Here is a 27,872-nt window from a genome sequence, read left to right as displayed (position 1 = left end):
ACTTGCTGTGTAGCGGGATCTATGGGCTCGTCGTCATCTCGCATATCACCAGAACTATCAGAAGCCGCTTCACATATCCTATCTTGTGGAAACTGTCCGGACACTCGACTTATTTCGACCTAAAAATACAATAAATGATCAAATACACCTAAATAATAACTAGACTTTTTACCTTAATAACTTGACTTTTTTAACTATTAATAGTTTATTCTATTCTATAGAATTAAAATAGAAATATAAATTAGAAGATTAAATTTTATAGAAAAAACAACAATTAACCAACCTGTAACCTCCCTGCTACTTCCCCTTGCTGACTTATAATGGGCGTGTGGTAGTCTAAAGTGACGTCATGAAACAGCGCTTCTAAGAAAATATTCGCTACACCGATCAAGTTGTGGTTTTCTTGTGACTCGTAGAACGGATCTATTGCTTTTTCGCCTTGTTCCTAAAAATATAGGATGACATTAATTTCATACGGAACAATGGCATATATAAGGACGGCCTTAAACTAAAAAATTCAAGTCCTAATAAAAACAGCAATTAAATTAAGTCCCATATGAATAAACAACATCGGAAAAGATGTGCAAATGAAAATAAATGTTGAATAATATTAGAACCTAGTACAATTAGTATATTACATATATTACGGTTTTTTTTAAATATATTTTAAATCAGAAGAGACTATTTCTGAAGTAAAATTTGAATAAGTTCAATTTTTATAAATTTAAAGCTTTTTGTGTATATACACCGGGAAAGAGGTAAAATAATAAAAAACGAGTTAGATGTCTGTGTCAACTACTATTGAAACGCACCGTTGGTGTGTCGGGGTCGATTTGAACTCCGTCCTGAAAATAAATTGGTATATATGTTTGGTGCGTTAGTAACTACATCGCTTAGTTACAACATACATATAAGCTAACAGATAATGTGTTCAAGATTACGGTGCAAATTGTTAGTAGCGATAATTAAATTTTCGCGTTAACGGTACATATGATAAATGTTAATTATGATTATTAGTAAAATATGATTTTACACTAATTTAATATGAATAACTTTCAAAGCTTCCTTAACTACATCACAGAAAGTTCGCGAAATTTAACTTTGCCGCTCAGAAATCAAGCATTTGGAATGAGCGTTATATAGAAAATGAAAATTAATACTTTTAATATGGTAATTACGTGCTATTTCGGATGTACATTAATAGGCTGCCTGTTAAGACAGCATTACGATTTCGGCTACGACTGTTCAGTTATATAGCAAGCAGGAACCAAGATTAAACGAACTTTAACGATTGAATAAAACGCGCTTGCGTCGCAACTTTAGCCGAGATAATAAATTCGGCTTAGTTAAATTCTGGATAATTCAGAGCGGCAAAATTACTTGGGATAAATTATAGTGGTGCTGATTCTGTTGGTGCAATCCCTAAGCTGTTTTTTGTTTATGGACTAGCTTGGAATTCTTTTCTAACTCCACACGTAAAAAAACAATAGCAATATATTTATTTTTGTCATTAGTGCAGTTTAGTGTTTTATTTTTATAAAAAAAATTGAGCGAATTTGCAAATAGGTCACTTGATGGTAAGCTGTAACCACCACCCATGGACATTGGCACTTTAAGATATTTAGGTATTCCTCACATCGTCAGTGTACAGCCCTGAGAACTAAAGTGTTATATCCCTTGCGCTTATAGCTACACTGGCTCGCTCATACTTTAAACCGACAACAATACTAAGTATTGCTGTTTCTCGGTAGAATTTGTGTCGAGTGGGTATTACCTAACCAAATGGGCTGGCACAAAGGTAGAGCTTTGTGCAAGCCATGTAATTTACTAAATACAACAGAACTAGCACCAATATCTATAAATCCCAAAAACCTTTGGTAGCCTTAAAAAAATAACGAATTCTTTATCTCTTAAATCTTAGCAAAATAATAAATTCAAAAATATTCTAGAAATGCATTCAATAAAAACACAACTAGTAATACTCACGTCTTCAATAATATCGTCTCGCTGCTGACGCCGCCTCCATTCGTCGTACATTTCTCGCATGTCTACGAGTTTGTTCTCCAGCTTCTCCATGGACCAAACCTGTGCGCCTCTTGTAGGCCGCTTTACCATTATTGCCGGCTCCGAAACAAATGCTCCACGCTATAGTAAAAAAAAAAAAACAGTTGCATACGTACACGCTGCACTCATTTATAAAAGTTATATTTTTATTGGACCCTAATTTGTGTGGTGGAGATTATAAACTGTTGACACAAAAAAGTTGTGAAAACTTTACATGAATATTTAATTTAAGTATTCCTTTTAAACTAACTCGTATTTTTTAAAATGTTGTCTCTACTTTTAGGCGAGGGAGACTAGCCAACGAGTCGTTCCAGTTAAATCTACCTTTCTGTTGGGGCTGAGGTTCTGCGGCGGTATCTGCAGCGTGACGCTGAACCTGGTGTTGCGGCGCATCTCCTCGGCCAGGAAGTTGGCCTCCTGCACGAGCGCGTTGGCGCGCAGGATGTCGGCCTTGAGGCGGCCCAGCGAGCGCTTGAACGTGTCGTCGCGCTCGGCCGCCCAGCGCTCCACGCGCGCCGCCGTCGTCGGCGTGCACGCCGTCATCTTGCCTGCCGGCCCAAGAGTATTTAAACAAAAAGTAAAAGTTAAGTAATCTATTCTTTTCTACTACCGATACATGCCCAACTGCTTCTTATGAGGTTTTATATATTTTGTGCCTGTAATAAAACAGACTCACTTCACACAGAGGAACATGATTGATTACTGAGTATTACTGCTATGTGAGTGACATTAACTGACAGATAGATGGATTGAGAGAAACCTATCATAATTATAAACATTAACACAACTTTATAGATGCATTAATTGTAATATGTCATATTATTACCTAATTTTAACGGATCATAGGAATACGGAGGATATGGAGTCGATGGTGACAATATGTTTCTGAGCTGTTGAAATTGTCGTTCATATTCTTGTCTCTGTTTTTCCAGGGCCACTGAAAATTAAATAAATCTAGTAAGTATGTGTTGTTGATACAGTATTAATTTTTAATATTGGATATTATTATGTTAATTTGAGAGGTCAATAACCTTGTTTGTCCTCCTCGTGCTGCTTTTCAAGCCGCGAGATGGCGGTCTGTATGGGGTCATTGCTGAGCTCGTTGAGCATGATCTCGTCACGAGCGAAGTTATAGTCGATGGGTTGCGCCGGTGTCTGTGGCTCGGACGTCGCAGCTGTAAAATATTAAATGTTTAAAATTTCCATATTAAGTTCAACGTTTCGCTATTTTATTATTAAATAAATCTTAAATTTTACATCGAGTAAATTAATACGTAAGGCGTATTTTTCAACTCGTTTCAACAAATATTAAAAAAAAAATTCTGTTGTTGCCATTGGCCAGTAACATTGGGAGGTTTTCAAAAAGTTCATAAATTGGAAACACCCAAATTTCAAAATAACATAATATCAAACGTTCCACTCACTGATGTCCTTGGGGCAGTTGACGCGGAAGAAGTGGTGGTTGCCCCACAGGATGCGGTCGGCGTGTCCGAGGCGCACGCGCGACACGACGGGCGTGCCGTTGACGAAGCAGCGCGCGCCGTTCAGCGGCTCCATGTGCAGCCAGCCGCCCTCCACCACCAGCAGGCTGTGCTGGGGCTGGATGCCCAGGCCGGACAGCTGGATAGCTGCCGCGCTGTCGGCGCCGACGAGCGTACGTTCCTGTAAAAAAATAATTATTTTATCGAAACTGTAACAAAACAACGAACACGAACACTTGATAACGCTGTGACGTGTGACCTACATAGATATTTAACTGACTCTTTTGTCTAGTGGATAGCGAGGAACGTTACAGACCATGACAACGCTCTGGACTCAAACCAGACCACTAACGGTTTCATGAGTTTTTAAAATGTATAATAGGAGAGTAAAATTCGAGTGGTCACATATAATTATTGTAGACTTTGTTAGAAGTATAGCCTATTCGTTATATTGCAAATGTGCCAGATCCTTGACCACAATTTCTGTTACGCAGTTGGATTTGGCCGAAATTCAGTCAGGTCATAATCTATGTAATAAGTATTATTTCTTTATGTGTCAATCACGTGATAACGGAGACCATGGTGCTTATGAACAATCGACGCGGAATCGTCCATAGATGTTTGTAGGCTATTCATTTTTTGAATTACGTTTATCCATCCCCAGGCGGGCGTTTAACAGATAGTAATGATATTATGTATGTATATGTACCAGTTTCGTAATATTTACCTTTAAATAGTACACTAGCAGTTCATTCAGCGAAGGATCCGCATTCAGATTTACGAGGTAAAACTTATTCTTCTCGACTTTAATGCCGCTCGCTTGTACGCTGATGCCCATCTTTTCGAGAGCATGTTGTCTTTCGCTTTGTATCCGACCTGCAGATCGAAGAATAGAAAAGTTATTAGTGAACATTTACTAAGTGAAATAAATTTAAAGAGCATTTATATTGTATACTGACCAGTTTCAACTAATTTTTCTTCCCAGGTACGGGACATTTCCTTCATCAGGTGCTCGCTTTGTGCCAATTGCTCATGAACGTCTTCGCCCACAGGAGAACCCTTACACAACGAATAAATGTTTAACGTTTCAAATATTCATAAAAATTAATAAAAGTTTTATTTTACCCAATAATTTTAGATTTTTGTACTTGAAAATTAATATTGTACTAGTTTTAGTAGTGTAAAATATTCCTTCACCCAAAACGATAAATCGTCTATTGTCGTTATTTTTTCAAGATATTATACATTTCATTTGTTTTATAAAAAAAAATCGTTCTTATAACAATAAAACTTTGAGTAAAATATACTTCAAGCATTATATCGATTATTACTTATAAATTTCAATGTCTAAGGCACGATTGAATCGCTCCAAGTCAATAAAGTGCCACTTATGTGGCTGACGACGCAAATACTTTTATCTTATTAGCATTTTCAGAGCTGTTGTAACGCCTTTTACGGATTATCCACAGCTTTAACGGGGTTACTGACTTCATAAAAATATAAATAAAACAATTCAAACCTGATTTACGTAAAATTACATTAATTTTTCATAGTAAGTAGTTTTTTTTTTATTATATAGAAGAGTTATTTAGTTAATTACTCAGTTAAATATTTATATAAAAATCAACAACAGCTTCATATTCCGTACTATATTACAACACTGATAAAAAATCAATGCAATTAGTTTGATTGAAAAATAGAAGCAATATTAGGCAAAACTTATTGAAATCTTCAAAGACGTTTCCACAAATCTTCCAAATAGTACGGTTCTCAAATAACGCCGGTAACATTATCTTCTATTTGAAGTATAATAACGAAATCCCAATATTATATTGATCTATTTGAAGTGTAATAACTAAATCGAAATCTAATTGAAACGAGTAAAACGAAATGTTACATTACATTTTATTACATTAACAGCCTGTAAATTTCCCACTGCTGGGCTAAGGCCTCCTCTCCCTTTGAGGAGAAGGTTTGAAGCATATTCCACCACGCTGCTCCAATGCGGTTTAGTGGAATGTGGCACATGTGGCACATGTGGCAGAATTTCGTTGAAATAAGACACATGCAGGTTTCCTCACGATGTTTTCCTTCACCGCCGAGCACGAGATGAATTATAAACACAAATTAAGGACATGAAATTTCAGTGGTGCCTGCCTGGGTTTGAACCCGAAATCATCGGTTAAGATGCACGCGTTCTGTTTAATAATAATCATTGACTGCCTGACCGGGTAGAGAAAATAATGTTAAAAACAAAATACTCTTGATTAGACTATAAAAATACTAAATGTTTAAATCGGGTAGAATACATGGATCCTAACCGCATAACGCGCGTTAAATCCCGCACAACCACCACTGTTTTTTAACAACTTCCCATTCCAAATAGCACACATAATTGCTTAACAATAACCAAGGGACACAGGACTCATCGGACAGGGAAATAATTAACATGCATAGCTTATACGTTAATAATAAAACATCTCGTGTTATGCGGTAAAGGAATAAATCGTGGGAAAACTTGCATATTTCGAAATAATTTCTACCACATAAGAATCCAGCCTGCATTAGAGAACAAACTGCAAAAATTCTCCTTAGGGAACGAATCTAAATTAATTAAAGATTTTTGTAATTTTTTCATAGATCTACTACTAGTTCAATTTAGGTAAAATGTGTCTATATAATACGGGTTAAACTACTAACCGTTGCATGCTTGAGCATCTCCTTGAGCGCTTCGACTTCCTGGCGAAGTTCTCGAATGATCCTCGCATTGGGATCTTCGTTGACGACGGCGTGGTTGACGATACGTTTGGCTCGGTCGGCGTATCTTAACGTGGATAATGTCTCTTCGTAGTTATCTGCCGCTGGTGATACTGTAGCTACCTATTAGATTATTTACAGACAATATTATTACTAGTATAAGCAAAATGTTTAGAAATTAATTTGCAATACTTAAATGGTAACTTAGATAATGGGGTTTTTCATAAGAGAATAATTCCAAAATAATGACATGGACCATTACCATAACAGTTTTACTGTTTCCTCCAAGGTTGTCTTTCAAGAGCCACGTGAGCACCGAGTCTCTGTAGGGCACGAACTTGTCCTTGTTATTCTTGCCTGAAGACTGATCTGCCAGTTTTGATATGACGAGACCCAATGTCGTTAGCGACCTGTGAACAATGACTTTTTGAAACGCACGTTTCTTCACTACTTTGATAAATTAATTTAATGAAATATTCAATCACCTTCACATATTGCTATAAAAGTATTTACTACCACTATAAAAAAAAACTATTAACTTTTTCTTACTTGTTGATATTAGACCCTTCTTTCAACCGATCCCCTACCGCGCCAGTCTTTACTGCCCTCTCTGATCCTGCCAAGTCGACTAAGGAGAGCCTTGCCACTTTCTCCCCTGTAACCCCAGTGGCGGCGTCACAGAGAGTTTGTGTTAACACCACGCTGAAGACAGCATGTGATCGTGATGACTCGCTATTCATATTAGTAGCAGCGACTGTCCGCGACTTGTTACCTTCTGTCATCAGGTTGTCAATATCCTATAAAAATATTAAAATTATATTAGATGTGTAGATTAATTTTTAAAGACTATTATATAGAGGAAATATTTCGATATAATAATAAGTTCAAATTCGTAAGCATAATAATGCAATTTTTTTATCTTCACTCCTCCGCACACTCAAGGTACAAAGCACAATAATGGAATATTAAACTAAAAGTAATCACTTAAGTAAACACCGGAGATGTTTTCTCGTGAATCCTTAACTTAGATTTACGTGTTCAGATGTCTAATGAAATTTTATTATTATTGTTTCAAGAACAACGACAAAAAGCAAACTCATAGAAAATCGAATTATTTTCCAATTGAAACTTGTTACAAATGTTTTAATTGTATAAGTCAAATAACGTTTTAATCTAATTGTAAAGCCTGTTACTTTTGTATTTATTATGTATCTCAATTGCCCTTATTCTCGCAGACGGCACAGAAACGAAACAAATTAACGCGATTTACTTCTGCCAATTCGTGACGAGTAGAGAGATTTACATTATATATTTGGACGTGACATTTTTAAAAGAACAAACAACTTGTATATTAATATCTTCCACATTTCATGATCAATATTAAAACAACAACGAGTAATTGTATTTATCATAAACTAAATTATATAAATAAGCTGTTTTACTCGGCTATTGAGAAGAGGAGAAGAGAGAAGAAAGTGTTGACGCCTTGATATTATTTTAAATAACGAAATATAAGCAAAAGTTTACAAATATTGTAAATGGAACAACATTTTAACAGAGTGAGAAAACAATACGGAATCTTTACGACCAGTTTAAATGAACAGATGGAATCAAATCTATTGATTTATATTCATGTTTGTAACTTTGAAGGTGAATTCACTAGAAATTCAACCATGTTCTCCAACTTCGTTGACTTAATGATCTATAAAGTCCAACCTAGATTTACCTTTAGAGACTAAAACTAAGGCCAAGTTCTGTAGTGAAATTCAATTATATAAACAAGGTTCGCTAAGATTATACACCTATAATACAACCTCTTTAGGAGGGTGAAAAACGTGACGTAAAGCAAGACCAAGTTCTATTTATTATTCCCCAATAACATTTAAGTACTCAGAATAAGTACGTACTTGTAACATAAGCATTCTTTCTTAAAACACTTTTGGTTTATCGAAGTAATCTTAAAAAAAAAAGTCGAAAGACATAAAATGTATTAAATATAACTTTTTTAAATATATCAATATAGGTAATATCATTTCATTAAAATACTTTAAGGCTTTTCATAAAATATTCGTTATATCTAATAATATATGACAAACAAAAAACCCTTAATTTAAACACTCGCTATATTGATGAGAATAAATCTTTTTAAAAGTTACGTCACGAACAACGATGGCACTGATGCTAGTAGTAAATCATAGAAGCTTCAATCGACTCATTTAGTAATGAAATACAAATGATTTATAGGGTTGAGCAGTATTATAACACTTCAATATATAGAAACGGGGAATACATGTCGTAATTATTTTAAGTAAATTAAAAGTAATAGTACTTGTTTCTATAAAATTCATACGAATGCAGACGCCATTATATCATTGGCGAAACTGCCCAGTTATTAGTACAATAATATAATTATATATAATTTTCATAAACTTAATATAATTTTGCCATAACGTTAAAAACATTTACGAGTTAAGTAGAATATTAATTTCAGTAGTCGTTGAATACAAAGCAATATATAACGAGTATGTCTCACATTATAAAACATCAACTGTAGAATCTCATGACTGAGAATATCATTAAAAATAATCTGGTAAATTACTATCTTTCACAAAAAAACAATTTAAATCAAAACTTTTTAAAATATTTATACTCAACATATTACGTACATACATTTATCATAAAAAAATATAGTATTTACTCCAAACACACGGAACGTACGAGTTACATATGAATTTGATACACGTGTAAAATAAACCAATTACATTTTAATGTGTACCAATCCAATATCCTCAAAGTACGCTTCCCCAACTCGCGGTTTAATATCAAGTCGAAACATAAATCACGATTGTATCAAGATGACAACTGTAGTTATCCTTATCTCATTTTTCTAGTTTGGAATACAATGTTCTCTGAGACGAGACAAGAACAAGACAAACATTGTGATTATGCGCGGCGGTTTGATTATTCATTTTATTTATTATTTATTCGTGTTCTGTATTTTTCAATTAAGGCAAATCGAAGTAAATTGCTTTGATTTTCTCTAGTAATTATATTATTGGGTTTCACTATAGTCCTGTACGATTTCTGCTACGGCGGTTCCATTCTGTCCAGTGTTGTCCAGTGTTGGGCCCAGCACTGGGCAGTTCTTGCTGCGGGGGCACTCTCTATTTTTACCTGTCATGTCTAATGGGATGGAATTCTGACACGACCGGAGTACGTTCAGCAACACGACTAAGGAGTTTAGACTAGAGACCGAAACACGGGATTAAGAAATAAATCGAGTACTTATTTAAAAATTCAGTGGTGTGTTCGAGATTGAGCCTGCAATCTTCGGCTACGATTCTAACCACTGGGCCAACTCGGCTCTGTCAAAGTAACGCGAGTATTACGTAATTTCATCGTCAATAATATATTCTATTCATACAAAAAGCTAAGAGAATTGTACTGTCTGCACAGTTTAATATGGCGTGTGATAGATGGGAAGGTGGTTGGGAGGTCAGGAGGTAGAGGTAGATGGGAGAATATGTAAGATAGGGTAGGAGGATCATGATTATACAATTTCTTCAGGTTGTGTGATAATGCAATATCGAATATATACTTTTTAATAAGATTAAGTTCTTCCGAGGCAGCGCTATATAGCCAAATTCTACACGGATCAAGGCTACAGGAAAAAAGGTTTTTTTCTTTTTTAAATTTACAATACGCTTCTAATTCACTTTATATTGACTTCAAATTAGCTCAGACACGGTGTATCATCGATACCAAGATTAAATATGAATTTCCTAATTGGTACACCGACTAACATTTTTATATAATTACTATAAACATACGTATACAACGTATCTTAATCTTTTAATTTATGTCAACATAAATTCTTATGATACAACATATGTATTACATATACATACATAAGACAAGCTATAAATAACTAGCGATCCGCCCCGGCTTCGCACGGGTGCAATGCTGATACTAAATATACTACAGAATGTCATACAACCTTCACAGTTTTTCAGTCATTAGACAATATAAACCTTCCTCTTGAATCGATCTATCTATTAAAAAAAACCGCATCAAAATTTTAAAGATCTGACAGACTGCGGTAAGCGACTTTGTTTTATACTATTAAATAAAAATAATTATTAATACAAATAAACACTCGTGTTAGGTCAGAGGTATAACCTCGCATGATTTATGGACAGCAGATACTACAGTATTTTTCATGAATAGATTCCGATCCACGATCGTCAGAGTAACAGCCAGTTATGACCAGTGCACTAACCAGAAAATAATATATACAATATTTACAACCAAATGTTGAATATGTATCCAAAATGGAAGCTAGCGTGAGTTGGATCCTTAAAATCGCTTGTTAAATTTGTACTAGTTTAATAAGGAAACGAGGTCAGGGTCGTTAGTACTGACGAGCGGTTCACAGGGCCACCGTCTATTCACCGTGTAATCGATGGTTGATCGAGAAACACTTTCCCTGAGTTTGTCTGGCCATTGTGTTTACACAAAGACTTATCAGAAAATGAAAGATTAGAAATTTATACAAGATCAGTAAAGTATTATGCGTCTTTCTAAAAAGGAATTTATTTTGTCCTTTACTAACTTGCACATCATTTAAAGGTAATAACAAAGAAAAAAAAATCATGCTTTCATTGAATTATTCTTTTATCAATCAAAGTAAACTATCTGTTTTTTAGTGTTTATAATAAAAAAAAAATGACCATAATGAAATAATAATTGTTATTTTTTTTTCATTAATACAAAAACTGAACTAGGTCAAAAGTAATTAGAAAAAATAGTATATCTACTCGGCTATGTTCAATTTGTTCATTTGTCCAACTTGGATATGTAAACGGCTTAATTATAAAAAAAAAACAAGTCAATTGTTGTTAGGGCTCTATGCAAGATGAATAAGTCAGTGTAACTAAAGACACAAGGGACGGAACCATTAGTAATGATTAATACCATTACCATCAGGTAGGCCATTTACCGGTCCATTACCTATGAAATAAAAACGGACAAGTTTAAAAAGAGGACATAATAATTTTTTTTTCATTAATCAAAAATAGAAGTCTCGTAAACTCTATTAAATAATAAATAAGAGCTAATTATTAATTTATAAGAAACTTCCTGCAAATCTTTAAATATAAACAAAACTTTAAACACGATTCACAGATACAGACTTGTTTGACATAAATTATAAAGATATAAATGTACTTTTTTTAAAAATCCGTAAATAAATATTTTCATAGTATAGCTAGAATGTTTAACATTAAATTTAAAAGAGGCTTTAGTGTTCACAGTATCATGTATAGAATTGTTGAAAATGAATAACGATAGACGAATAAACAAACGGACTGGTAATTTGACGGCACGAAAAAACGAGTTAAAGTGTACCGATTAAAGTAAAACTTAGCAATTAAGGAATATGCTGAATTTTTATCGAATATGTATATATTACCATTTTTAGGTGCGGTTACTAATACGAAATTATTTCGGATTATCCAATTGTTTCGGATAGTTACGATTACGGATATTAGATTATTTAGAAGTTGTTAAAGCAAAATGACAAGATATTAATTTGACTTTATTTGGTATACATAGTAGTAGAAATCATCACAAAAAAACTAATAGCTGTAAAATACTCTAAGTATAAAATAAAATGCAAAAATCAAAATTATAATACATATATTTTTTTTCGCTACGGATAGATTTTTATTTCAGATATCCGATAGTTTCGGTTACGATTACGTAGCTCCACAACGGACCTAGTTATTATAACATAAAAACTGATATTATTACTATAGTATACAATATTTTTGATCTCGTTGGTTCATTCTTGTTGAGAATTTTTACGTGAAAAACGTGTTTTCAGACTATAAATCTGTACGAAAAGGCTAAAGGTCATCTAACTGTAGGAGGAAAACACACTATTTTCGAGAACTATAGTGAAAGCGTTAAAACAATTTCCAGCTTTGCCGTAATTAATTCTTGGACCAAACGTTTCATTCGCTATTGTTTATGTTGGTTACCATTACAATTCGGTATTTATGTTACCCTTCAGCCGATATTACCTGTTTTCTGCGAACGGCATCGTTAATGGTAGCAATTCGGTGTTCGTACCCGTCCCTGTGGAATCGTTTATTCGATTTGTCAGTGATTAAACACATCAAGCACGACTTGTAAAACATTCGTATTTGTATATTTTATACGTTTCCACTATCAAAATAAAACGAACTCAAAATTTATATGTGTGTGACAGAGTCGCTCGACGGCGATATCAGGTTTTTGTTATTCTTTCTCTTGTCTTCTATCAAATTTATGGATAGGTTTTTATAAGTGCCCCAAACCATTGTGTGTAGAAGGTTTAAAGGTTGATGGTAGGGTTCTTTATAAATTCAGTATTGCTTCGACACAAAACAGATGAATTATTTGAAACAGACATGCATTTTAGAGCACGTCTCGCTACCAGCGAGTCTCCGACACATACAACCGAACTTTTTATTTTAAATGGTTTAACATCTTATTTCTGACACATGTATTTTATTTTCTACAATTGTATATATAATAAGCAATGAAAGAAAATACCAGGAAACAGACAGACGTTAGAAGATCACATTCATGTGATCTCCTAACGGTAAACATGACTAATGTCTGATTACTTTTCTTTAGAGACGTTGTGTTTTGCTTACGTAGACTAGTCTACGAAACATAATTCATTTCGTTACATAAAAGCACCTCAATAAACAAATTTAACAGCTCGTTGCTCTTAACTCAAAAAGACTCGTTAAATACAGGAGAGAGTAAATCTCTAACACTTCGGCACTTGGGGTAATAACATTTTATTTTTAAATGAAGTTTTTTTAGCGGGGAGACCTACCTGGGAAATAACTAGACAGAAACAAGCTATCGGTAACATGAATATATAAATATTTGTCGGTCGGTAGGTCCGATGCCATAATGCTGAACAATCTCTCTCACTCTCTCTCTGGGTAATAATTCACAATAATCGCTTTTGTCTGAATGTTCGATGTTTTGAAAGATATAATGACAAATCTTATTTTGAGGTATCTGGTGATTCTTTGGCTTAAGAAGACTGTGATTATGGAGTTTTAGTGTACATACGTAGTGATATTCCCGATCTCTTATACCCAGCATATCTCACGAGGCAAATGTATCGCCTCTAAACCAATTTTACCCGATAGTTTATTACATAACGAACATCTGTTAGCTTGATATATTCAATTCAATTCAACAGTTTTTTTTTTGTTATAAAAACTGCTCTAGATTCGAAGAGTCATGGAAATTTGCTAGCAATATAATCGTCGAATCGAACGAAGAACCGAAAGAACCGGTGTTAAATATCTACCGTAGTAAAATATCAAACATTCATAAACATTTAGTTTTATACAATAAACATATATGGATATGATGCTATATAAATTAAAAAGATATAGGTATATTTTTCAAATTTCCACGTCATGTATAAGTCGATTATTTATAATATATATTATATATTGCAATATTGATGAAAGAATAGCGGTCACATGTTGTTTATGGATAATAATATCTGATCATTTTATATATTAACAATTATCTTCTAAAATCTGTCCTTCTGAGAATACGATAAACTGTATATATGCGTCAGTTGGTCAGTTTAAATACTACTTATAATTTTGAAACGCATAAAACTTACATTTGACTTGTTGATACAAATTGAGTAAAGATACAACCAAGAGATACTATTTCAGAACTTGGGAACTATTGTTTCTACTCTAAATTATGACAAAATGGATACAATATTTTAACCTATTTTTTTATACGTAATATACCTAAATACCTAATGTTTAAAAAATACATATTTATAGCAACAAAGTCACGGGCGGCAACGCGTCAATTTAAAATAAATGCGTCGATAGAAAACAATATGAGCATTGCATTGCATTGCAAATTATAACAACCACATCGGGTGGTGTTTAATATTACATTGATGATGCAGTCGATTTAATATTACAATAGCGACCGCAATTCAGCGCAAAATGCATAGATATCCTATTATGCTCTCTACTTTTTACTCTCGTGGGCTCGAAAAACAAAGTTTTATGACATAACTCACTACTCATTTCTTGTCCTAATCTACAGTTGGTAAGAGTTAATATGGAGTATTTTCCGACCTCAAGAGCACAAAATAAAAAACATTTAACATCAAATTGAAGCGTTATCATTGGTCGAGAGCGTAAGAAGATATTAATTATGGTGTAGCGTATTTAGGTGTATGCGTACGTTGAAACGTCTATGTTTTGTCTATGGAATGATTTTGACGTATGACGTACTTCTTTTCTCTTCCCTTCTGGTGTGAGCCGCGGTAACGTGTGTTATGTGAGTGCGCCGCGCTTTTGAAATTAGCTTGTGTAACGGACTTATCCTTCTCCTATAATATCACCCATCCCTTTGGCTGTGTTCTTCGAGTGTATGAAGACCAAGGGAGCGCTCCCAAGAAGAACGTGTCTTCACCGAGCCCAGAGTTTTGAGGTAACACCCTTTTATACCAAAAATACAGTCCACTTTTCTCTCGCGCGTACATTTTGGTCCTTCGTAGCCAAATTTGAGATTTAAAATTTAGTGTAAATCGGCGATTTTGTGTGTTTTAAATCGCGTGTTAATACTTCAAAATCATTCCATGGAGAAACGGATAATACTTTCGTTAGGAGCTAATGTGTAATTTAAAATAGTGTTAATTTTTTATTTCGCTTTACAACATTACGTAATTTATATTAATTGCGTATTATTTGCATTGTAGAAAAGTGTAATTTTACATAAAAATAATTTAGTCGATTATTTTTCGAAGTACCTTCATATTTTGTGATATTGTCGGTCGATGCGCAACCGCACAATATAGACCGGACGCGTCGTGTTATAACGCTGTCGAGTTAAAAAGTTTAGTATTATATTATTTAGTGTCATAATAATTGTGTTTCTTTACTTAGGACAACTTGTTTTTTAGTTTGAATTGAATATAAATCTTATTCCTTAGCTAGTCTCGTGTTTTGTAAAATAATAATTGTATTGTGTTAAATATGGATTTAAATCAATTATTATTTCATAGAAAATTTCTTGTTAAGCAATTAGACCGTATGTTGCATTACGAAAGTTCGGATTTAGTTGATGAGTTCGACGCGAGTTATGGTGATTTAGACTTAATTCGTTCTCAGTTTGAAGAAACACAGACTAAAATCGAATCAACTTTAATATCTCAAAAATTATTTGTAGAATCCGAACAGGAGGAAATCCGTGATAATTTTATGGACAAAGTGATCGATATTCGTGCGAAATATAATAAATTCTTAAAGCGTAAGTCAATTATTGAGCGTAGTGATAGTGATAATAATTCTGAGCGTAAATCTGATTGTGGAAAGTGTAGTGTTCCGAATACAAGTGTTAGGTTACCTAAGCTGCCGTTGTTAACGTTTTCCGGTGAGTATTCAGAATGGTGTAGTTATTTTGATTTCTTCAATTCTACCATAATCGGTAATAATAGTTTATCGGACATACAAAAGTTTCAATATTTACGTGGAAGTTTAAAAGGTGAAGCATACAATTTAATTAAATGTTTATCATTAACATCCGATAATTTTTCTGTAGCCTGGAATTCCCTTGTAGAAAGATACTCCGATAAACGTCGTATCGCAAATAAATACATGGATGAATTGTTGAATTTAACTTCGTTGCGTAGTGACATAGACGTCGAAGGTATGAAACGTTTAAGAAATAATTTGGTAGAAAATTTAAGTGCATTGAAGGCTTTAGGTTTTCCTACCGGTGAATGGAGTTTTTTGTTGCTTCACTTAGTGTTAAAAAAATTAGATAGTGAGTCGAGACGTCGCTTTGAATTGTCCTTAGAAAATGATCGCGAATATCCGACATATGTTCAACTTCTAGATTTTTTAGATAAGCAAATACGTGCTTGTGAAGCGTCGAGTCAAGGTTCGATGCGTAGGGTGTTGAGTGTTAAGAGTGCTAGCGGGAATAAGTATGTTTCTTCTTTTACAACCGGATTTAAAAATAATAATAAGTGTGTAATGTGTTATTCTAATCATGAGTTGTATAAATGTTCTAAGTTTTTACATCTGTCTTCGTATAATAGATCGAAAGTGGTAAAGCGAAATAAATTGTGTTTTTTGTGTTTATCAGGTAATCATGTTGCCTCTGAGTGTAAATCAAACTTTAAATGTGACAAGTGTGTAATGTCACATAATAAACTCTTGCACTTTAAGCAAGATAGTGTGAATGAGAAAGAGTGTTCTCGTGTTCGTGAAAACGAAAGTGGTGTGCGGCGAGTGTCTGGCGAGTGTGTGAATGCCAGCGGAGAACAGGCTGTAGTGTCCCTTAAAGGCTCTGTGTGTGCGAGCTCGGGAACAGTTTTGTTGTCCACTGCCGTGGTTCGAGTGAGGCGACGTGACGGCTCCTGCGAGATGGCTCGCGTGTTGTTGGATCCCGGTTCACAGTCGTCGTTCGTAACCTCTAGTTTCATTCGTCGATTAGGCTTACCGATTCGGCAGGTGTGTGTGCCAGTGTGTGGTCTCAGTATGTCTAATGTGTGTAAGGCGAATGGTGTCGTGTCGTGTGAGATACTACCTGAGAATAGTGATGATAATTCCCAAATTGTGTCATGTTTAGTGTTAAATAAAATTACGAACTTAATACCTAATGTTTATGTTCCTATTGAACAGTGGGATCATTTAAAACCATTAAAGCTTGCCGATTCAAAATTTAATATTCCATCTAAGGTTGATATTTTGTTGGGCGCTGAGGTGTTTCCCTCTATCATAAGAGACGGTCGTGTCGTAGGTGCGTGTGGGGGTCCCTATGCTATCAACAGTGTGTTTGGTTGGTTGGTTATGGGAGAGGTGAGAAATAAAAATCTAAAGAACCTGCAGAAGGTATCTATGTCTAATTTTATATCTGATGAAAACCTAGATTCAATTTTGAAAAGGTTCTGGGAGATTGAATCCGAACCAATTGTTGGTTCTTTTTTAAGTCTGGAGGAGAGGCGCTGTGAAGATCATTTTGTTTCAACTCATACTCGTGAAAAGAATGGGAGATATAGAATTAGACTGCCTTTTAAAACTGATCGACCGGACTTAGGTAATTCGCGGGATATCGCTTTGCGGCGTTTATTAGCTTTGGAAGGAAGGTTAAACAAAAATGAATTATTGAAAAAGGCATATAGTGATTTTATGAAGGATTATTTGGATTCGGGTCACATGGAATTGGTTAAAAATAATTTGGATGTTCGTTATAGGCCTAACTACATTCCACATCATTGTGTTATAAAAGAGTCTAGTTCAACGACTAAACTACGTGTTGTCTTCGATGGTTCTGCGAAGTCGGGTAATGGCGTGTCGCTTAATGAATGTTTGTTGGTGGGGCCTAAGCTTCAGAAGGATATTGAAACTATTCTTTTGAGGTTTAGGTTACATGAGATAGTTTTTGTAGCGGACATAAAACAAATGTTTCGAGGAATATTGGTAAGCGAAGATGATAGGGACTATCAGCGAATTTTGTGGCGAGATTCATCATTTGATTCGGTTCGTGAATATAGACTTCGAACGGTCACGTATGGCCTCTCTTCTTCTCCGTATCTCGCAATACGGACCTTGCAACAGCTGGCCTCTGATGAAGGGCACAATTATCCAAATGCTGCTAAGGTTCTTGTTAACGATATCTTTGTCGATGACATCGTGAGCGGAGCAGCAGATTTGAAGTCTGCACTAAAATTAAAGGATGAACTCATAGCTTTATGTTCTCGTGGGTGTTTCGAACTTCGCAAGTGGGCAAGTAACAATCCTTCTGTGTTGATTAATATTCCTGAATGTGATAAGGAACTTAGTGTGAATTTTATTGCAGCAGAAGATGAAAGTGTCATCAAGGTGTTGGGTGTGCAATGGAATCCACAAAGTGATGTGTTCCACTATAATGTTAGACTCGATTCGTGTGAGTGTACCAAACGAGCAGTGTTATCTCAAATTGCTAAGTGTTACGATCCCTTAGGGTGGTTAAGCCCAGTCACATTGTTTGCTAAGTGTGTGATGCAACAATTGTGGGTGCGTGGTTTATCGTGGGATGAACCTTTACCAGTTGATCTTAAAAGGGTGTGGTTACAATATACTAAGGAGTTTTCAGTCTTGTCGAGTGTGAGAATAAATCGATTTGTATCGACGACTGCAGCTTCGATTGAGCTTCATGGGTTCTCAGATAGTTCTGAGCGTGGTTACGCTGCTGTTGTCTACTTTCGGGTTACTGCTGCTAATGGACGCAGTGAGACGTATTTACTTATGTCGAAATCTCGTGTTGCACCTCTTAAAAGGATTAGTATACCACGGTTGGAGTTGTGTGCTACAGTAATTCTATCTCGTTTGATAAAATATGTTATGAACGTGTTCGAAGATAGAATAAAAATCGATAGAGTTTTTGCGTGGACCGATTCTACTATCGCTTTGTCCTGGATAAAGAGTTCATCTCATCAATATAAAACTTTTGTGGCTAATCGAGCCAGTGAGTGTCAGTGTAATGTTAGTCCTGAAAATTGGTTTCATATTGCTTCGGTTCATAACCCCGCGGACGGTGCTTCGCGGGGAATGTTACCCTCAGAGTTACTTTCATACAACCTTTGGTGGCAAGGGCCTCCTTGGTTACGTTTGTCACGGGATCAGTGGCCTGTGTCTATGACTAATGACATAGGGGATAGTGAAGTTAATATTATAAATAGTGAAAGGCGTGTTATTAAAGCTTTTGTTTGTGTGAATGACATTGATTTTGATTTGCTACATAAGTACTCAGATCTTTCTAAGCTAGTGTGTGTTACGGCGTGGTGTTATCGGTTTAAAGTTAATTGTTTAAATGTTGAAAAAACTAAGTGTAATTATATTACAGGGTCGGAGTACAATTTAGCGTTATTTAATTTGATTAAGTTAGTTCAAAGAAATGAGTTTAGCGATGTGTTTAATTGTTTATCAAAAAATAGACCGTGTGCAACTGGTATACAAAGGCTAAAACCCTTTATAGATAGGTCTGGCATACTGCGTGTTGGCGGGCGGTTGTCTAATTCTTCGTTGAATAATGATATAAAAAATCAAATTATCTTACCTAAAAGAAATCATCTTACAAAATTAATTATTGATTATTACCATAAAATCTATTTACATGTTGGTGTACAAACATTACAATATTTATTGCAACAGAAGTATTGGATACTGTCAGCTCGTAGTATTGTTCGACAAAGAGTATTTCAGTGTATTACTTGTTTTAGGAATAAGTCGAAAGCTGTGCAACCGCTTATGGGCGATTTGCCTTCTTTTCGAGTGGATAGGTGTCGTGCTTTTTTACGTGTTGGTATTGATTATTGTGGGCCTTTTATGATAAAACTAGGAATTCATAGAAATGCCAAACTTTATAAGGCCTATGTGTGTTTGTTTGTGTGTATGGTGACTCGTGCAATCCACTTAGAGTTAGTGTCAGAATTAACAGCTGAAGCCTTTATTGCTGCTTTAAAACGATTTTGTAGCCGTCGAGGTGTGTGTACGGATGTGTACTGTGATTGTGGTCGAACCTTTGTGAAAGCGAGTAAAATGTTGTGTGAATATTGTGTCTTACATAATTCTAGTGATTTTAAAGACAAAGTTTCGAAGGAATGCCTAAAACAAAATATTAATTTTCATTTTAATCCACCATATTCACCACATATGGGTGGTATGTGGGAGATACAAGTACGTAGTTTCAAACATCACCTGAAGCGCGTGATAGGTCAGCAGACGCTTACATATGAGGAATTCTATACTATCGTAAGTCAAATAGAGGCCGTGTTGAACTCTCGTCCAATTTGTCCGTTAAGTTCTGACCCTAGTGACCCACAAGCGTTAACACCTGGTCATTTTTTAATAGGTCACCCGCTTGTAGCTATACCTGAACCAAACGTAACAAATGAAAAATTAAATCGTTTGACTCGATGGCAACTTCTAAGTAATATCGTGCAGCATTATTGGCAACGATGGAGTCAAGAGTATCTCCATACGTTACAAAAAAGGTCCAAGTGGACAGAGTCACGGAACAATGTTAAGATAGGCTCATTAGTGGTCCTCAAAGAGGACAATTTACCACCCTTGCAATGGCGTCTCGGTGTTATTGAGAATACGCATCCCGGCAAGGATGGTGTGGTTCGAGTGGTTTCTGTGCGCACTGCACAAGGTGTTTGCAAGCGTGCAGTTGTTAAAGTGTGTCCGCTCCCGGACAGTGAATAATATATTTTTGTATTTTAATCAATAATAGTATAGTTTAGTTATAGTGTAGTGTAGAAGCCGTCCGAGTGTTTATATTAGAGTGAGTGACTCTAAGGCGGGCGGTATGTAGCGTATTTAGGTGTATGCGTACGTTGAAACGTCTATGTTTTGTCTATGGAATGATTTTGACGTATGACGTACTTCTTTTCTCTTCCCTTCTGGTGTGAGCCGCGGTAACGTGTGTTATGTGAGTGCGCCGCGCTTTTGAAATTAGCTTGTGTAACGGACTTATCCTTCTCCTATAATATCACCCATCCCTTTGGCTGTGTTCTTCGAGTGTATGAAGACCAAGGGAGCGCTCCCAAGAAGAACGTGTCTTCACCGAGCCCAGAGTTTTGAGGTAACACCCTTTTATACCAAAAATACAGTCCACTTTTCTCTCGCGCGTACATATGGATTTGACCTAAAAATGGTAAACGTGGAAACTATAAATATATATATATAAGTAGTTTAGTGAAATTGTTTGGAATGTTTGATATATATAATAACTCTTAAAAGTGTACATTATAGCGGACCTATTAGCAAATCGCGTGGCTTACGTGTATCAAATATTTGTTTATCTTTATTCCTTCTTCGATTGGAATATACCATTGATTATTTAATCATAATTAAAAATACTGTTAATGATATCAACGTCTTTCAAATTTCAAAAGCCTTCATAAAAATGTCTACGGTACTTTTAAGATAAACTCGAAAATAAATACAGAAAGCCTCTCTTTTCGAGTCGGTCAAAATGAAATAAAGACAGCTAAAGTAAAATTTAAACAAGAGTACGTCTTGAGACGAGCCATCCGGGAATAGGAGAATACAAAGCGTCTGATATGCCCAATTAAACAAAATGCAAAGGAAGAAACGAGGCGGAGTTGTCACTCACAAATACAAGGACAGTTTAAAATAATGAGCAATAAAACAAAGAATTAACTTGATGTATAAATAAACTCAACAAAATAATAAAGTCTTTGTTAGAAATAAATTTTGGTGTATAGAATATTGGCATACTAGCTGACCCTGTCGTCAATCGTCGCACGTAAAAGTTGATATAATAAGATAATTAAAAGTATACTCGCTTTCAAGCTGAGTTTTAGGATAGTGTGTCTATTGGTATATGTATGTATGTGTTTGTGTTCATAAAGTTAAGACTTAGTTTTTGGTTATACATAAAAATAAATATTTTATTAAACATCTAAAAATCAAAATAATGGATAAATTAGGATCACTTGGAATACTGCCAAGGATTTTAACTGCAGAACCCAATTAAATCTCAATTTATTTTTTAATTATCAATTAATTGGATGGAAAAATGTTAAGCAGAGGCGATAAGGCGAGGATTATATCAAACCACTCACATTGACGTAACTCAAAATCCAAAGTTCAAAGTGCAATAAACAAAAAGAACTTAATATTTACAAACAAGTATATACATATTGTGTTTCAACTACCTATAGTCGTACAAGTATCATTCGTACTACGTAAAGTAATCATTCAATAATGCTGTGGCAGATGAGTTCCCTTCCCTTACGGAGTTTATGATGTAAGAATAACTCAAAACGTTGATGTGAGAGTACTTTGCTTCTGCGTAGACAGACATAAGTCACCAAGAAAACAAAACGAGCAAAGTTATCAATTGATATTTTAATTTCGCAAGAAAATACGCCGGTTCGTGAGAGTAAAATTGAAATGGTTGCCTTACACAAATACGGGTTCGAACCGCTTGTTTACTTAGACATAGCCCGCAGCTGCTTTTTTCTTAATATAAAAGAAAGATTTAAATGGTTTTTTTTTTTTCAGATAAACCTCGTTTCAAGGAGTCTATTTTAATCCATTCTATATTTTATACATATATATTGAATATTTTATTGTCGTTGCCAGTCAAATCGAATCAAAACCGCTTATCATGTTTACATTTGACTTACGATCTGAAGCAATGTAGAGTGCGTTACGATCGAAACAAATTTCGCTTCATCTCGGCAACTGCTTTTATTATTATACTTTTGTGCTGTGATTACCGTGGTGCTACCTCTTAGTCTTAGTATTTATCATATTAATTTGTCATTTCTTTTTTTTTCGGGTGAGTTCCTAAGTTCCTATGATGGTTTCTTCTTGTCAAATACAGTTTAATGTGGTTTTTTTTTCTTTTTTCTTAAGAAAAAGTGTTGTTTAGTTTTTGTTTTCTTATACTTTAATTTCATTTATTTTAATTTTCGTGTGCGCGTGTATTTGTTTATGTTCACTCAATAGTCAGGGGCCATCTGAAAATCAGTGTTGTGCATTAGCACAGCATATACTGAGATAAACCCCTTGCTACCTACACTGTTTTATTATATTGAATTGTTAAATATTTTAATGTATATTTAATTGTTTTTCTTGAATTTAATTATTTTCTTGTGTACTATCGTTGTAATGTATGTGTATGAGTAGCAAAAATAAATGGTTTAAGGTAAATTATCAGATTGTTTTCGAAGAAGTCAATATTTTTTTACTATTTATATAAACTTTGCAATGTAATGTGATCTTGAAAGTTAATGTATTGATTTGTTAGTATAAATATTTTACTTCATAATTTAGGTTGACAGCATTGTAATACATCATACTCGTAACTGGCGTTGTTAGTTGCTGTATTGATGTAAAAAGCTAGGTGGAATGTTATAAGATATTTTGAAGACAGTGATCGTTGATCAGTACTACAGCAAATATATATACAATATATATTCACAAATTGTTTTCTCATTACAGATATATCATATAATTAACAAGAAAATAGGCCAAACACGTAAAAACCGAAAACACTGTTAAATCAATTATTCGCTTCATTCATTCGTCATTGTATGTTATTATTGGGAATAACTATCTTACTCAGTGTCGTATAATTATAATTAAACAACCAAAAACTAATGTATCTAAATATATTTTATATTTATACATTCTACTCAATGGGCGTTATGGGTGTCCTTTTGGATTTTCAAAAAATGTTTGCTTTTTCTATAATATTTATTGACTACTATTATTGTAATGTACACTATAAATCAACATAAAACGTTTTTGAATTTTATAAATATTAGCTTATAAAGAAATAAATTACAATTGATAAATTGTAACGATAAAAGAACCATCGCCCCGTAAGTTTGGACGCGATAAAACCATTTCCATGTAAATCAAGAGCGGTTGAATGAAAGGGTATTATCAGATTCAATTTAATTAAAAATAACAACGAATACGATATCACAAACCGAATCTGATGAGTCGGTTTGAGCGGGCTCGAAGCAAAATTAAACATTTTCAAAGTAAAACTGCTGGCCTGAAGGATGTTCAAAGCGATTCGAGAGAAATAATGGATACCGTTAAGCCCTCGAGCTTCAACTAACCGTAATGAAGCTGTCGGAACGGCCAATCTGAGAGAAAACGACGATTTCATCTACGGCGGAACAATTTTTGATGCTTTCAAACAATATTTATTTAGCATCCACTCCTCTCGGGATATTATTCAAATAAAAAGACCAAATTCGTGCCTTAAAAATAAGCTTCAAATTAAATTTGGCTTAAATTCCCTTAAACAGATCGTTGTCATCTATTTTTGTCGCTAAGATATTTTTCTTTTCTTTTTGGAACGAAGTTATTTTACGCGGCTTACAGTGGAGTTTACTGGCAAAAATCATCACGTAAGGAAAAAACGTTATGCTAGAGGGGCCATGCGATCTGCCTCTCTCTTTCTCTTTCTCTAAGTCTTTTTCTATATACGGTTTATTTTAATATTAATTTTACTAACACGGGATTTTAATAACAGTTTTGTTATTGTTAATTCATTTTTTTTATCTGTTATTGACTACGTAATAGATAGTGAAACTAATTTCGCCCAACCAGATATACCACGACTCCTCTCGCTTTTTTTTTATTTAACTCGTAGTACTCAAAATTTAAAAAACCAATATTTATAACGACAATTATGAAAACTATTTCATCCGTCCACTTCGTTCTATAGACGGCGTACTAAGATAAACGCGGCTCTGACATGACTCCTACGCAATTTCTTCAGAGCTTTCAAATTATATGTAGCGTAGGAGTTGCGTTTGCGCAACACCTATTATACGATAATACTATCTTTATACGAATTTAGCTATTAATGGTTAGTCCATTGTTAGTTTGAGACCACTCTTCAATAATCCGAATTAATTTTGTGAATTTGCTGATGATGTAAAGCATTATAATAGAAAAAGAGGAGGCAAATGCATTCAAAATGGGAGCACTATTATTCTAATCTAACTACTTAATTGATATACGTTTAGTCCAAGTCCTAGTACAGACAGATCTAATATTGACCTAAATTATAATTAGTTCCCGATGCATTGAGATGATCTACTGACCTGGAATGACGTAACGGCGAGTTGTGATAATCCATCGACGTAGGGTCCCAAAACCACATGTTCGCGCACGCGCAGAGAACGCCGCGTCGTCTCAGGATCGAGGAGGTCGTGCACACGTTCATTGTAAATCTCCATATATGAAACCTCCACCTAAAGAGAAAAATATAATATGAAATTTACTCTTATTAATAGATTTAAAGAGTAAGTATATAATCGAAGTTGTTACTATAAAGGTTCTGTTATTTAAAAATACATCTGAAACGTTCTATCGTTAGTCTTTCCGAAAATATATCATTACTCATCAGGTAATAATCCGTAGAATTTTTTCAACATTTCATAAAAATAAAGCCAAACTGAAAGATTTTTCAATGAGTTTTTATATCGTGGTTGACAGCTGTCACCGAACCCATGCTAGCTGAAAAAGAGTATAATAACTATAACATCCACATGCTCGATTGCCCGGTTGTGTTTAAGAGGCACTCCAAACACCTAGAACGGCCACTCCGGTCCTTAGAGGGCATAATGGCCTCCGACCCTAAGAACCTCATCAGATTCGTGGCTGATGTTGGTCTGGCTGAGGTGTTGTGATCACGAATTTGAGGTTTATCACAATAGATCCAAGCGCCGGTTGCAATATTAAATATATAATTCTTCAATTGTGACCGTGCCTCAGCAGTAGGGATATTAGAAGACTGATTATGAACCGTTATCTACGCGGGCAAAGCCGCGGGCGACCGCTAGTATCATATCAAATTATAAAATAATAAATTTGCTTTATTTCAAAGTTTACTCCTTTTTAGAGCGTTTATTAACTAACGTAGCGTTTGTAACTATTAATTTATTCACGTACAACCTGCACTTGTACAAGTTAAATCTACTTACATCTTCAAACCATGGACTAATTCTGCACCCTTACTAAACACCAAGAGTCTTTACCTTTAGCCACACTTTCGAGCTATTACTTACAGTTACCATGTTCGATGTATTTTTACCTTGTATGTGAGGGCAGGGGGCGACTGCTGGCGCGCGATTCTTTCAAACAACGCGTCACAGAGACGAGGTATGATACCGCCTTCGTTGGGTCCGGGTGCGCCCATCATCGTGTATGATTTTCCAGAACCTAGAAAAATTAAGGTACCATAAGTTTAATTAACATTATGTTAACATTTATAAATAAAAAATATATATGTACAAAAGGTTAAGTGTAAAAAGAAATGTTGAATATAATTCAATTACATATAAATATTTTATTCAGTAATGTTCGCAGGATTCGCATTGATTGATGACAGTGCTGTGTATTTTGTTAAGCAAAGGCTATAAGCTGTTCATAAGGATGATATCTTGTTCTACTTATTAATTTGAAGGTAATGAGTTCAGGCGTGTCACTATAAAATTAATACGACTGTGTTTTTTTTTTATGGCATTGTTTGGCGGACGAGCATATGGGCCACCTGATGGTAAGTGGTCACCACCGCCCATAGACAAAGGTGCTTTAAGAAATATTAACCATTCCTTACATCACCTATGCGCCACCAACACTTGGGAACTAAGATGTTATGTCCCTTGTGCCTGTGATTACACTGGCTCACTCACCCTTCTAACCGGAACACAACAATACAGTGTACTGTTATTTGGCGGTAGAATATCTGATGAGTGTAGTAAATATTTCGTGAGAATAACGTATTATTCAGCATATTATAGCTTAGACTATCATTAACGGCCCCGTTAGTCTAATTAAATGGCTAGTTTATAAGGCTGCAGATTCCGAGTTCTTGAATTCGAATTACTGTGCCATAAAATCACACCGCAGCTGTTTTATCTCCCTTGAGAACGGCCGCCGGGGCCCAAATCAGCCAAAAATAACACCATTATATCGATATAATTTTTTTTTTTTCAGATATAATGTATCGGGTAATCAAAGGAGTAAAACTTAGTATCGAAATCGGAATATGTAATTCATATCAACTGTAATTTTTGATTTAATATAAATGTATAATTAATGTAAGTCCTGACTAAAGTTATCTACACTTGAAGAGCAACATTCATTCTGTATAAATAACCCATCTACGCTCAACGCTCTCGTCATCTTTTATACATTAAAGAAACGACGCGATCCCGGTCATCATCCCACCGTTTATACCGGCCGTGTCTCTCAAACGTATGCATCTAATATTCCGTTTGTGGATGTACAGATGGCGAATTGGGACGAGTGATTTCAAATTTCGAATTGATAGCAACATTACACAACACAAAGGCGCAACTTTAATAGCATGCGTCACAATATATTCACAAAAACTATGGAATATTTCTCATACATATTGGTCTATGATTTCCACCTATACAAAACAATACCTTCATAAAAAAATAAACATGAATGTGTAATTACTTTGTCCATTGGTTATCTATCGTGCCATTATGGATAATTAGCAATGTTCAACGTCTAATTAAAACTAACTATTTCAGCGTACGTTATGAGTTTCTCGCACGCGGCGTAGTTAGTCAAGTATAACAAGCTTAATCCTACGCTAAGGCTCTCGTGGAACTCGAGACGAGAGTAGCGAGGCACATTAAGAAAAGTGCTTAGTACGAACATAGTTTAGAGCCGCACCAACCGCCCATACATTTTGCTCTTCAATTAACGTTGATGAAAACACCTGCTATATGCAGACACTAAATATATGAGAACGGAAAATATTAAAAGAGCATAAAACGAGAAAAACGAGATATGAACACTGCGAAATCCAATGATTCAACTGCTACGTTTGTTACGATAGCTCGTTGACGTAACAATAGAAACAAACTCCAATTATAAAAATGAATATGTACAATAAAATGAATAAGCAATTTTTAAAATGAAATATCGCAAT

The 27,872-nt window shown here is 34.8% G+C and overlaps 1 protein-coding gene across 6 annotated transcripts in view; it reads right to left on the bottom strand.

Annotated features, from left to right (window-relative positions):
• Positions 1–27,872, bottom strand: part of LOC125066577 (kinesin-like protein KIF13B) — a 128,256-nt gene that overhangs the window by 16,695 nt on the left and 83,689 nt on the right. For 3 of the 6 annotated variants that reach the window (XM_047674712.1, XM_047674726.1, XM_047674741.1), the window contains exons 4-18: positions 25,998–26,125; positions 25,006–25,155; positions 6,852–7,099; positions 6,565–6,712; positions 6,246–6,425; positions 4,505–4,604; positions 4,273–4,421; positions 3,489–3,726; positions 3,096–3,239; positions 2,891–3,001; positions 2,389–2,612; positions 1,987–2,145; positions 813–845; positions 284–445; positions 3–119 (exon numbers count right to left, since the gene is read on the bottom strand). In XM_047674712.1, coding sequence (XP_047530668.1) covers positions 3–119; positions 284–445; positions 813–845; positions 1,987–2,145; positions 2,389–2,612; positions 2,891–3,001; positions 3,096–3,239; positions 3,489–3,726; positions 4,273–4,421; positions 4,505–4,604; positions 6,246–6,425; positions 6,565–6,712; positions 6,852–7,099; positions 25,006–25,155; positions 25,998–26,125 — 2,291 coding nt within the window. The remainder of the gene's footprint in view (positions 1–2; positions 120–283; positions 446–812; positions 846–1,986; positions 2,146–2,388; positions 2,613–2,890; positions 3,002–3,095; positions 3,240–3,488; positions 3,727–4,272; positions 4,422–4,504; positions 4,605–6,245; positions 6,426–6,564; positions 6,713–6,851; positions 7,100–25,005; positions 25,156–25,997; positions 26,126–27,872) is intronic. The other 3 variants (XM_047674720.1, XM_047674734.1, XM_047674743.1) reach the window with 1 other exon arrangement.

The sequence above is a fragment of the Vanessa atalanta genome, chromosome 1, assembly GCF_905147765.1.
Source record: "Vanessa atalanta chromosome 1, ilVanAtal1.2, whole genome shotgun sequence".
NCBI lineage: Eukaryota > Metazoa > Arthropoda > Insecta > Lepidoptera > Nymphalidae > Vanessa > Vanessa atalanta.
Note: the sequence above shows the minus strand (reverse complement) of the source record. Positions and strands in the feature narration are given on the sequence as shown.